The sequence below is a fragment of the Cibotium barometz genome, chromosome 58 (assembly GCF_041138505.1).
Source record: "Cibotium barometz isolate CiBa-2024 chromosome 58, ASM4113850v1, whole genome shotgun sequence".
NCBI classification, from domain to species: Eukaryota; Viridiplantae; Streptophyta; class Polypodiopsida; order Cyatheales; family Cibotiaceae; genus Cibotium; species Cibotium barometz.
This window is the reverse complement of record NC_141103.1, coordinates 30,468,272-30,481,378: the sequence shown is the minus strand read 5'-3', so window position 1 is coordinate 30,481,378 and position 13,107 is coordinate 30,468,272. Positions and strand designations below refer to the sequence as shown.

The following is a 13,107-nucleotide window of genomic DNA, read 5'->3' as shown; positions in this document are numbered from 1 at the left end:
ACAAAAGTCTCACTAGCTTATCCCCCCCACCCAAACAACCCCACCACACCTATTATATATGCTTTGGTGCATTTGCTTTCAAGCAAAGCCACCCCACTACTCAAAACAATAAAATTGTAGACTTATGGTTTGGTGCATTGGATTTCAAGCAATTGACTCTAGTCTACGTCACACCTTCACAACCACACCAATAAGGTTTGCCTATTATGAAGGTTTGGCACATTGGATTTCAAGCAATTGACTCTAGTCTACTTCACTTCACACATTTATCTTGGTTGTATATTTATTCACACATTTATCTTGGCTGTATATTTATCACATTTATATTGGTTCTATTAATTAAGTGGCCACTTAATTAATACAACTTTGTCTTAGGTGCTTCCTCGAGCTCGCCATAGCCAGCAAACAACAGCCTTGAGAAAATGCCAAGGTGTAGCCACCGCACCTGACTCCTCTCAACCCCAGCCAATCGTACACTCCTTAGAGCTCGCGATCACATCATTGATGCATGCATGCAAAGCTCACGATGCCCAAACAAAGCTAGTAGCAAGTAGACAAAGTGATGGGTCACGACGCCCGGAGCTCGCGGGGGGCGAGCAAACAAAGCGAGAGGGGGAGAGAGCTCACGACGCCTGTAGAGCTCGAACCCCACACACATATTGCAACGAGTTGAGACACAGAGAGCTAGCTTTGCCTTAAAAAAAAGAAAATCGCGAGACTAGAAAATAGAAAGTAATGGAGAATAACGATTTTTTTCCCAAATATGGACCTTCGAAAAAATGCTATTCAAAATTTTCTCCAATTACTAATATGAACATTCAAAAAAAGGCTAGTCAATTTGGAGTAAGTGAATTGTTTTCATTTAATCAAATGTATAAAAAAACATTTAGGTGCCCTATTTATGATTTAATGGTCAAGGACCCTAAAACCAGTTTTTGGGCAGTTTTGGAAAAGATAAGCAATGGGCGACCACCATATTTTGAGAGTTAAGCCTAATTTTGTGCTTTAATCCAATTAGAAAATCTTTTATTAAAACCCAAACATATCAGTATCCAGGATCCATTTCTACTGGCAAGGAAGATCGAGAAGAAAACCCTAATTTTTGAAGCCAGATTTCTGCCCTTGAGAGGGCGGGGAAAGCTCGAATGGAATATGGGGCTCCTTCGTACAGGCTCCCTTTCAACCCTGCTTTTCTGTTACTCATAGAAGCGCGAGGATGCCTCGTTAGAAAGATAGCTCGCCACAACAATCCCTTCACTTGAACGCGTCTGCTTTTTTTGCTTTTTTTTTTTGCTTTTTCTTTCTGGGTAATTTCTCCATTCCTCAACCGCCCAACTCTTCAAACAAATCAACAGAAGAAGACATGATCGTCCTTGGGACGCGCAAAAGCAGATCTTTCAAAGAGTCTCTCAAAACGCTGGAGGCCGACATCCAACACGCCAATACAATGTAAGCAAGCTTTTGCTCTTTTTTTTTTTCCTCTTTCTTTCTTTATAAAAATTCTTTCCTTAATATTTTTGAAATGATCAGTTTTTCTCTCTGCTTTTTTCTCAAATTGTCAACTAGGTTTGTTCTCTATTTCTTTAATTTCTTTGGCATATTACCACTCCCCATACTTCTCTCAGGAAAGAATTTCTTAAAAATGCTTTGAAGCTAATCATAAATTTAAGAGTAGAACCATTTTTGGTAGAATTTTAACTCTATATTGCTAAATATAAGAACCCCCTTTGGCATTCCATTGCTGATATTGTGTAGTGTAACAGCCCTTTTTGGAGTTGGTTGTGCAGTAGGCTCATAACTATACTTTTGCATTGCTCCCCTCTTAGGGGCTTTACAGACATAATTCCCAGCCTTGTATCCAACTAAGGCCGGTATCCCCTTGATATCTTTATCCATGCCATACACATCATCTATCATCATCTAGTATAAGAACCCTCTCAGGCATGAGTTTTCTGTGGACCCTCCATTGAAGTCACTTATTAGAATTCATAGGAACCTGAATTGCTGTAGGCAAGAATTCAATTTGGGTCACATTATCATCATAGTAGTTGAAGAGCTTAATAAATGACATAAATCAAACTGCAACCCATCTACATGTGTTTATTGGAAGTACAGAACGAGAGACCTCGTATATGCATGCGCATTTGCTGTCAGATCAGCTACATCTACATATTCATTGCACCATTTACATCTGCATTTGCATGTGGCATCTGTCATGTGCATCATAGGTGCCATGGACATTTTCAGGGCTAAATCCAGAAGAGGCAGCCAGATAAAGAGTATGAACCAGATAGAACTAGGATGATAGAGCACAGAGCACTTTTGGCAGTGTAGATTGGAGACAGGAGTGGAGAGCAAGCTGAAGATCAGATGGCTGTCGGCTGCTCATGGTAGTGGTCGGCTGAACCAGAAAACAGGGGCAGAAACAAGTGCATCATGCTCAAGGAGGAGATCCAGTCAGGGCTGCGTTAAAGCAATTTATGCATTTATGACTGGCCGACTGCTGGTCGGCCAGCACACCGAGTGTCCAAGACACATATAAATAGCCAGTGTGCTCATTGAATTGACCATTCACTCCACTAGGGAGTGGGTCCCAATAGTAGAGGATTTTGGGTGTGTTCCACCTTTTATGTAAGGCAGCCTATGGCTGTAGTAGGGGCACCTTTTTGTACCATATGAATATACTGAATTTCCAGCACATTTCTCTCTCTCTACTCTCTCTCTCTATATCTGCGTTTTGCATCAGATAGTTTCCAAGAGTGTTTAGGGCTGAAAGAAGACTCTCAGAGCTTCCGCGTGTTACATTGGTATCAGGCATCAGGCTCAGCAAAGCTAAACACTGATTCAGTCCCATATGATGGTGTACAGGTCCAAGGTATAGGAAAGTACACGGATTCAAAGCCCAAGGCAAGAACACAGATCGAGAAGAACTCCCAGGAGGTTTGTTGGTGGTGTTCCACAGTGCCAGAGGGGATGGCAGTCTTGTGAGCCAGATAGGTTCTCGGGCAACGGTCCCAAGGGAGGTTTATCCTCCAAGGGTGATGTGAGAGTGCCAGACTCATTTTCCAAGAATGAAGACCAAGACGGTGTTCAGAGTCGGGGCAGGAATGGATTGTGGACTAGAGGAAACAGATGCATAGATCTTTGTCAGAGACAGAGTGGTTTGGAGAACAGGCCGGGTTTTCAGAGAAAAAGGGTTTCCAGGGATGGATGATGACAGAGGGACTTCGAGAAAAGATTGGGATGATGACAGTCATCCAAGAGCAAGTTGGAATCCCGTCATCAAGTTTAGCAGAGGGGGATGTCATGTGCATCATAGATGCCATGGACATTTTCAGGGCTAAATCTAGAAGAGGCAGCCAGATAAAGAGTATGAACCAGGTAGAACCAGGATGATAGAGCACAGAGCACTTTTGGCAGTGTAGACTGGAGACAGGCGTGGAGAGCAAGCTGAAGATCAGATGGTTGTTGGCTGCTCATGGTAGTGGTCGGCTGAACCAGAAAACAGGGGCAGAAACAGGCGCATCATGCTCAAGGAGGAGATCCAGTCGGGGCTGCGTTAAAGCAATTTATGCATTTATGACTGGCCGACTGCTGGTCGGCCAGCACACCAAGTGTCCAAGACACATATAAACAGCCAGTGTGCTCATTGAATTGACCATTCACTCCACTAGGGAGTGGGTCCCAATAGTAGAGGATTTTGGGTGTGTTCCACCTTTTATGTAAGGCAGCCTATGCCTGTAGTAGGGGCACCTTTTTGTACCATATGAATATACTGAATTTCCAGCACATCTCTCTCTCTCTCTACTCTCTCTCTATATCTGCGTTTTGCATCAGATGGTTTCCAAGAGTGTTTAGGGCTGAAAGAAGACTCTCAGAGCTTCCGCGCGTTACAGCATCATCTTGATTTGCGTCATTTACATGCGCAGTTGCATGTGAGATCGTCTACATCTATGTGCATGTGCATGTGCATGGTATATGTACTTGTTTATGCACTTCTGTCAATATGCATCATTTTACATCATGCAGGAGCTAGAGTTCTTAAAATGCTTGCATGCTATTGGCTCCCAGTGAATATTTGGGAGCATGCCCTTCACTGGACAAAGGGCCAACCCTTCTTTCTTTATGTTGTTTGATTTCAGGTCATTGGGTCTCCCTAAAGGAAAGGAAGGGGCTTGCTTACAGATGAGGCTAGGTTATGGTCCTGCATTTCTGTTATGCTTTTTCAGCTGGGCTGACTGCAGCTTGGTGGGCACCCTTGGGCTTCTTCACGTTTTGATATACAAAGTGAGCCATCTTTTCTCTTGGCCCTCTAATAAAGCAATTGTTTCACAATCAACAGCTACTTCTTTTGTTTATCTGATGTCCACTTTTTTGATGTGGTGAGTCATGCAGGTATTGAAAGATGGGACAACAACAATGTCCATTCATGAGAGAAAAGCAAGCCTTCGGGAGTTTTATGGTCGGTTTACTCTCCATTAATAACTAGGATTATCACAATTAGATTGCATTTGCATTGTGGCTCATGTTCAATTTCTGCACAGGATACGTACTGCCTTCACTCCAGGTTCTGGATGGTGGCATTACAGAGAGAGAAGCTCTAGAGCAGAAAGCCATTTGTAGAGAGAGGTATAAGAAAAAGTGTCCTGATGAGGAATCACAGGCTGACTTGGAACGTGAACGGGAATGTGGTATCTGTCTAGAGACGGTAGCCAAGGTTGTATTGCCAGGCTGCAACCATTCGATGTGCATCAAATGCTATAGAGATTGGTAAGCTTTTATGTACCTTTAGATGTTTACCCTGCCCGACTCTCCTGTGAGAGGATCTGACGATGGGCAGGGGGTGGCTACTGATGGACAGGCAATCAGGCCTGTCTGCGTTTCAGGGGCTATTGTGTAAAGAGTGTATGCTTTCCCTTTTTTTTTTTGTGTGGATTTGATTACATCAATGTTTTGTGTAGATAGAGCACGCATGTATTAATGAATCAATCAAAGAAATAAGTGTCAAAAGGGTACCTAATGAGTAAACATGTTGACATCACTGTGTAGAGTGCCTGCATGTGTTAATGAATCGACATCACTGTATAGAGATAAGGGTCAAAGGGTGCCTGATGAGCAAACATATCGACATCACTGTATAGAGAGCATGCATGTTTTAATGATCGATTAAAGAGATAAGGATCAAAGGGTACCTGCTGATGAGTAAACATGTTGACATCACATGTAATCGCAGGCTAAAGTTGCTTTGATGAGCTGTGCAGGAGATCCCGGTCCACATCATGCCCGTTCTGTCGGGTTAGCTTGAAGCGTGTAAGTTCTAGGGACCTTTGGATCTATATGGACTGCAATGATTTGACGGATGAAGAGACATTGACAAAGGACAACCTTCGAAGGCTTTTCGTATATGTTGATAAATTGCCATTAGCCATCTCTAATAGCCCACACGATACTAAAAGAAAAAGCCCTTCATAGAGTTTCCAGGAGACAGGCATAGGGCAGGTGGTTTTTTTGGGATGTCATTTCACGGTTGCTTCGAAGGTTGGTTATCTTATTGCTTTTTGTGTAGTCACCATCCATGACTACCATTGATTGGGGAGGTGGCAGTAGGCAACCAAGGAACTCTTACATCATTCAGAACAGCAAAGGAGCTTGATTTTAAATTTGGTCATTTTGTTGTGTAGCTGCAAACTCACCCAAATTATCTGTTATATAAATGCATTGCCCGGTTGTCTTCTTTGAAGTGAAAACTAACTAGAGACTTGTAAACGCTATACTTTTTATCTGAATTCTACCATCCATATGCTTTGTACACGAGTGTGAATCCTGAGATTAAACACACTTGCTGAAAGGGACTTGTCCATAATAATTTTTGCAGAGTAGGCATTGTTTTTGTCATGCTGGCATACTTACGTCTTGCATGAGAGAGAGATGTAGTTGTAGGTGGTGGCTCTTAGGCTATTGCAACCCTCTGAAAGAAATTATGCATGCAATACCAAGTGAAAGTTCTATCACTTTGTAGACTGCACACACAACACATGAACGTTGGCATAATCGATCCTCCATCAAGCCCTCAAGGTTGTAGTTGTAAGTGGTAAGTTATATCTTGACTGTTTTTTAAGGATTTGGAGATCAAGTAGATTTTCTATGTTAACCTAGGGATTTGGAGATCACTTGGGTTTTCTTTGCACAGATAGACATAATGATGGCTTCAACAATCACACGATTTGATGGGGCTTTGGTGAATTTGAAGCTAAGCTAAGAAATGTTGCATATGCTAATGCGTATCATATGCATTCATGAGGATTCTCATAATATTAAAATTTTAACTAATTCTACATCATACTTCTTTACTACAACCTTCTTGCATTTAAAATCAAAGTTTTAGAATCTTTATCAAACTGAGCATTTATATTGGCCACAAAGAAGTGCCAAATGCCTTGGCCTAGCCTTCCTTACATTGATTGTAACAGTACTATGGCATCATGTAATTTAAAAACAAAACAAGCTTAAATATGAATACTAGTTGATTGGATTAAAAAAAGCTGCACTAGTTGATTATTTGAATGGTGGTAATTACACATAAGCAATTGGTGGTGGAGATGGTAGCCCACTCTCATTGGTTTTGTATGTTCATTGGGCGCCCCCAGTCAGATACAAGGTGGCAATTGTGTTTATCTTGTTTACAAGATTTGACCCTTGTATTCTCGTTGCCTTCACTCTTACTCTGTTGCCTTTACTACTACTTTGTTTGTGCTCTTATGCTTGTGGGTTTTAGGATTAGCTCACTTTTGGGGCCCATCTTCTTGCAAGATTTAAAGTTTGACTAAATATTACTATCATTGTTCATTAGCCTACCTCATGATGCTTTGTGAGGGTTTATAGGTATATAGATTTAGTGTAAGAGGATATGATGGTCTTAATTTTTGATACAGAAGCCAACTAAAGAAGTATTCATCATATGAAAGCATAGCTTTCTTTTTATTGGTCAATAGAGGGGATATGATGGTCTTAATTTTCAATACCTAAGCCAACTAGAGAAAAATATTCGTGATATGAAAACATAGTTTCTTTTTTCTTTTCTTTTTTTGTGGCGGGGAGGGGGGGGGGTCAAAAGAGGGGACCTTGATAGAAGAACTAGATTTAGGGTGCTTGATCCTTACATAAATTGCAAGTTTATGACCAAACAAGTTGATGTTGCACAATTATTTTGGAAACATTTCGAAGTCGTGTTTTTTTTTGGGGGGACCAACAATATTTATTTATATTAACTATTAATAACCACCTAGAAAAATAGGCAACTTTGCATGGTTTTGTGAATATATGCACCATTTCCTATATGTATGAATGATTACCCAAGTTGTAAGTTAAATACATTGGTATCTAATAAATGATGCACTTCATGAAAACATGAAGCTTGTAAGTACACTTAATTTTAAATTGGTCTTCTATGCACTGTGACCTTTTTCTTTACAAAAATTGTCGATTTGCCAAACTTTTCAATGGTAAAAATTATATAGTTTAACTCATCTTAAGACCAAAATGTGTTCGCAAAACAAGTAATAGCTTTCATTATATGCATATTTTAGTAGATTTAGGATATGATTTCAATAGTATCCTTACTTATCATCCCTTGAACTCCTTTAAGCTATCTTTGTTATGCCAAAGTGTTATAAGCCTCTACATATTCTATGCAAGGTGAATTTTATGGTGATGGAGATTGTGTGTTTGAGGGGGAGTGTGAATACATGAGTGTGGAGTTTTTAAAAGGCCGTAACATTCTAGGGAAATAATCTTAACACAAAGAAAAACTAGCCAATGAAGATAAAAAAACCATTTATGACTACCATTGATTAGGGAGGTAGCAGTAGGCAACCAAGCAACTGTGACATCATTCAAAACAACAAAGGAGTTTGATTTTAGATTTGGTCATTTTGTTATGTAGTTGCAAACTCACCCAAATTCTCTGTTATATACATGCATTGCCCAGTTGTCTTCTTTGAAGTGAAAACTAACTAGAGACTTAAGGGTTTTATAAGTGTTGGTAGTTGAAGCTCCTCTAATTTCAAGTTTAAAAACTTTATACTAGATGGGTTTTGATTATCACCACAAGATAAGAACTATTGCTTATGGTTGGCAAGCTCCAAGTTTATAGTTTGCCTTGAAAGTTTGTCTACACCATTGTCTCACATGGGTTCCTTCCTATCACGTTTTATACATTATATTAGATTAAAATTATGGATTTTATCTAGTGAAATTTTTTCTTTTCCTCTTAACTCTTTGAATGAAACATAGTATACTTTTTATCTGAATTCTACCATCCATATGCTTTTTGTACACATGAGTGTGAATCTTGGGATTAAACAAACACACTTGTTTTTGGAAGAGACTGGTCCATAATAAATTTTCTAGAACAGGCATTGTTTTTGTCATGTTGGCAAACATATGTCGCGCATGAGAGAGAGATAGACAGATCTGATTGTAGGTGGTGGCTATTAGGCTATTGCAACCCGTATAGCTTTGTAAAACATCACCTTGGTTAATCTACACATGCAGCAACAAAATTTGGCTGTTAGAGAGAGAGAGGTGCATTTGTGGGTGATAAAATTTTCCTGGGTTGTGATAACCCATATAGCTTTTTAGAACGTCTACTTTTTATAAACCTCAAAGTTGTATTATCTTGAATATCTCTTAACGATTTAGAGATCAAGTAGATTTTCCATGTTAACCTAGGGATTTGAGATCATGTAGATTTTCTTTGTACAGATGGACATAATGATGGCTTCAACAATCATACAATTTGATGGGGCTTTGGTGAATTTGAAGCTAAGAACTGGTGCCAATAGATTTCTTTATGAATCAATATTATATAACTTATTTAGCAATAACCCATGTTTTTGGAGCATGTTTTGTGAAGTTTAAAATTATCAACAAGTGAATTTCATGTAGAATGGAGTATGAAGAGCCTCTTCTTAATCAATTACTTAAATTTAAGGGGACTTTTATGATGGAAGAATTAACAATGTAAAAGGACACTTCTATGAAAGCGAAAGTATTGCAAGCTCTCTTATACTTCTATACGGTGGGCACTTACCCAGGGACATCACCAACAGGATTGCTTCATGACACATGATTTCTTGAAGGAAGGCCTTTGAAATTTAGATCTACTTACATTCTCTTACATTCACCAGTCACCAATGCTATGTCCATAGACTTGTATTTTTATTATTCTACATAAGGCAAGTGATATGGAGTTCTCATAAGTGAGGTCTCTAGGGGCATATGTAGTTGAAATCCATGGATATTATGTGCATGAGCAAGGTGATTAACGTTAATCAAGCACAATCAGGTTACAAGATTAAGACTTGTACTCATAGAGGCTTGAGATGTGTGCAAGTGATATAATTTCATTGCTTGAAATGGCTCCCTTTATATGAGGAGGTACACCCTTGGACTTGTACAAAAATGTGGGATAAATCCCTTTGCTCATGTGGCTTCATGCTAGGCTTCACACTTTCTTGGCTACTCATTTCACTCCCTACCTCTTCCTTGTACTCTATATGGCACCACACTTCTCAACACTCCCCCTTGGTGCCATATCTCTGGGCTACTCAAGGTGATCGGATGTGAGGTTTACAACATTCCTTGGGTGCTTAACTGGCTACTCTTAGGTGGTTGGGTATAAGTTTCAACGATCATTACTCCCTTGGGTGCTCAACTGTGGCTACTCTTAGGTGGTCGGCGGGAAGATACACACAATAAACAAGATGATAAGATGGGTGTCTACTCATATGGTGACCCTTCTTTTACAACAAATGATTAGGGTAGTGGTGGTAGCTCGATGTTGCTTAGTGGTGTTGTTGGCTCGAGATCTCCTTGCTTTTGCTTGATGAAGATCCCTCGTTGCTTCCTTTGTTCTTCATGTTTATATCGTGTCTTTCACCTTGCTGACTACTTCTTGGCTCTTGGTCTTTGCTCTTTGGCTTGACTCTTGGCTCTTTGATAGCTTCTTTGGTGTGTACGCCATTCTTCTTGTTGCCACTTGATGGTTGGTTCTTGATTTCCTTATGTGCCTTTGATGTGTGGATGCATTGCTATGTGCTATGGTCATCTCATGCACTTGTGCTTTGAGCATGCTCATGATAGTGTTTAATGCACCTTTCCTTTGCTTATGCACTTGTGTGTATCCATTCATGCTAATAATATGCTTTTCCTGTGTGTATGTCCCTTCTCCAACGAGCCTTCCAATGATATTTGTCATGCTTGATGTTATGTAAGGTCTTACCACCATGAGCTTTTTCTAGATTCAGTGGTAGTGTCTAGTCTCTTAAAACTTGCAGTTCAATGATTTGGAACAAGCTAATTTCATGCAATGATGATTTCAAGATGGTTTAGTTACAAACTATGCACTAAAATTGAACGGAATGTAGTGAAAAACGCTCAAATTGAGCAATACAAATGGATGAAATAGACTTGGATGCAAGAGAGGGATTCCCACTATAGATTCACATCCTAATTTTTTAAAATTTAATCCTAATTATCCTAATTTCTGCTAATATTATGCTAATGACAATGATTAGTCCTTAAACACAGTGATTAGCAAGACTGGTTTTTGGAGGCTTCAATTGAGGTTGAGGAAGCAAGAATTGAAGGGGATTTTTACTTTAGCTTCTTGCCCTTGATGAGGATCAAAGGCTAGACTAGGCAAATGAGATAAAAAACACAAAAAACGATTGATTTTCGTCAGTCTCTTCTTCGCGACTGGTTTTTTAGCAACTGTGCTTCAGCCAATTGATGAAATGCCACAAAAATTAAGCTGTAGATAGCTTATATCATGGGAAAACATGTGGCTAAGAGCATTCAGCTCTATTTGAAGTAAACAACACGAATGGAGCAGAAGACCAGAAAACGCAGTAGCGCATAAATCGGGCGAACTGTGGCTTTATTGACGAGTCGCTCCAGTGAAGATGAACGCCTATGGTTGAGAAAGAACCTCCTAAAAGGAATTGGTCAATAGAAGAGGGAATGGGAAATGGCAAGCACTTGAAATTTGGACCACAAGGGGAAGAAGAAGATAAGGTGAGGTTAGGTTCACTAATGATGTAATTAGTGAAAGATAATGTGGAGGAAATGCTAATGAGAGGCTCTTACATATTCTATGAAAGGTGCTTGGTTGAATTTTATGGTGATGGAGATTGTACGTTTGAGGGGGGGATGAATACATGAGTGTGGAGTTTTTAAAAGGCCTTAACATTGGTCTTGTAAACAAAAGGCCACTTTTTTGGTTTCTAGCGACTTTTGTAAAAAAACAATTTCTCTTTACGCCTATTATTCCTCCTAGCTAAATACTCTTAACACAAAGAAAAACTAGTAATACAACCTTGGTAGTCTAAATATACATATGAGATGAGGAAAGGGGGGCTTCCTCCTTAGTTGACCACTCTATCGGACGAAGGCTACAATTGGAGGCGGAGGGGCAACCCACACAGGGGGCCTATAGTGCCAAGAAGTTCTACGATCCTCCTTGAATAGGAAGAGTCCGAGGGTCTAAGCATGGAAGAAAGGCTCATGCTACTGTTGCATGTGCTCCGAATAACCGATCAAGCACTCAAAACAACCCCAAAGGGTGTGTATGAGATCCACCCAAATGGAATGGATGGGATCAGCAGGGGGAGTGGTCGATGGCCTCACTGCACCATCTGGCTCGCTAGAAATGTGCCAAACTACTATGCTAATGTGTGACTCTCGAGTGTAGGGACGTATCAAAATTTCTCGTATAGTCATCAAAGAGATGCACATGTGAGTGAGACTCAATGCAAGGCCTCATCCATTATCCTCGTAAAGTAGGAATTCTCACCTGCCTTTGCAACCCAAGTTATAGCCCCCCATGTGGTGACGGTGTGCCGATGGTGCAGGTGGAGGAGGATGTGATGCCATACTTAATGTGCGTGGGAGCATTCCCCCATGAAATGTCCGTGGCTTGGTCCTCATGGCTGTCATAACAATAGCTCATTGGTCTGCCTGTGACCATAGCTAGTCTTCGATGGGATAGGAGCCAAAGAAAGAAGGAGATCTTACGGATGAAGGTTCCTCCAAAATCTATGCCAGAAATCCAATGAAAGTAACCGAGACCTCCTAGGCTTGCTAATGTTTTTGCACTTTCGGGGTGCCATATGTTGTCTTGATGCTGTTAGCATTCATGGTTCTAGGATGGAGCTTGTGCGCAAAGAGAGGGATGAAAGATCAAGCCATGACTGTGGTGGATGGAGGATAGCAGTGGTAAGTGTGTGTGTGGGGAGAGAGAGAGAGAGAGAGAGAGAGAGAGAGAGAGAGAGAGAGAGAGAGAGAGAGAACAAGCACAAGAGAAACATGTTGAACAACTCCAACTCAAATGATACTCTTGTAATTGGAGAACCTCCCAAGTATACGCTTTTATAGGCATCAAGCCTTATCTTCTGACCTAGACTTTAATAAGGGCTATTCAAACCCATAGAGGGTGCTCACACCAACTAACTTTCAAATAACCCATAGAGGGTGCTCACACCAACTAACTTTCAAATAACCAATACTACCCTTCAAAGTGATGGAGGTGATCTAGAAAACCTTCAACAGTCTCTATACTCCAACACTAGTAAAGAAACAAGATAGTTTCCCCTTGGAGATGGCTATAATGGGCTCCTAGAATATACACATCATTTGGAAGCAACAAGCAATGTTCTTAAATTAGAAAGAGATTTGTTTGAGAAGGAGAATATTCATTTGAAGAAAACCATGGAGCATTGTGTGCAGAAGTTATTAAGCAATAAGGAAACCATTTTAGGGCTTGAAAAAAAAATGTCTGAATTAAGACATAAGCAGACCTCATTAGGTCTCCGTAGACGACAAAAAAAACTAAGGGATATTGAGAAAATGAAGCTAGGAGGTGGTGGCATCAAGAAGAGAATACATGTAGTCAAGTAAGCTCCTTTCTATTAACTGGTTTATTGTTTTTATTGTTTTTATTGTGATATTTTATTATTGTTTCTATTGTGATATTTTTGAATAGCAATCATTATTGCATATGTTCATGTATATTAATTTCTACATTTCAATATGATATTAGATCATTAT

At 40.0% G+C, this 13,107-nt stretch overlaps 1 protein-coding gene across 1 annotated transcript; it reads left to right on the top strand.

The window, feature by feature from the left end:
- Positions 1-973: 973 nt before the first annotated feature.
- On the top strand, positions 974-5,714 carry LOC147606150 (E3 ubiquitin-protein ligase AIRP2-like). The gene is made up of 5 exons (XM_086792642.1): positions 974-1,449; positions 4,143-4,287; positions 4,396-4,462; positions 4,545-4,770; positions 5,262-5,714. Exons 1-5 carry the CDS (start codon positions 1,364-1,366, stop codon positions 5,470-5,472), a joined length of 735 nt encoding a protein of 244 aa, XP_086648768.1. The 5' UTR covers positions 974-1,363; the 3' UTR covers positions 5,473-5,714.
- Positions 5,715-13,107: the final 7,393 nt, after the last annotated feature.

Bases quoted from the DNA above. Each gene is read 5' to 3' on its own strand.
- LOC147606150 (XM_086792642.1), top strand. From the start codon at position 1,364: ATGATCGTCCTTGGGACGCGCAAAAGCAGATCTTTCAAAGAGTCTCTC. The intron at 4,288-4,395 runs GTGAGCCATCTT...TGAGTCATGCAG, and splicing joins TTCACGTTTTGATATACAAA to GTATTGAAAGATGGGACAAC. The intron at 4,463-4,544 runs GTCGGTTTACTC...ATTTCTGCACAG, and splicing joins AAGCCTTCGGGAGTTTTATG to GATACGTACTGCCTTCACTC.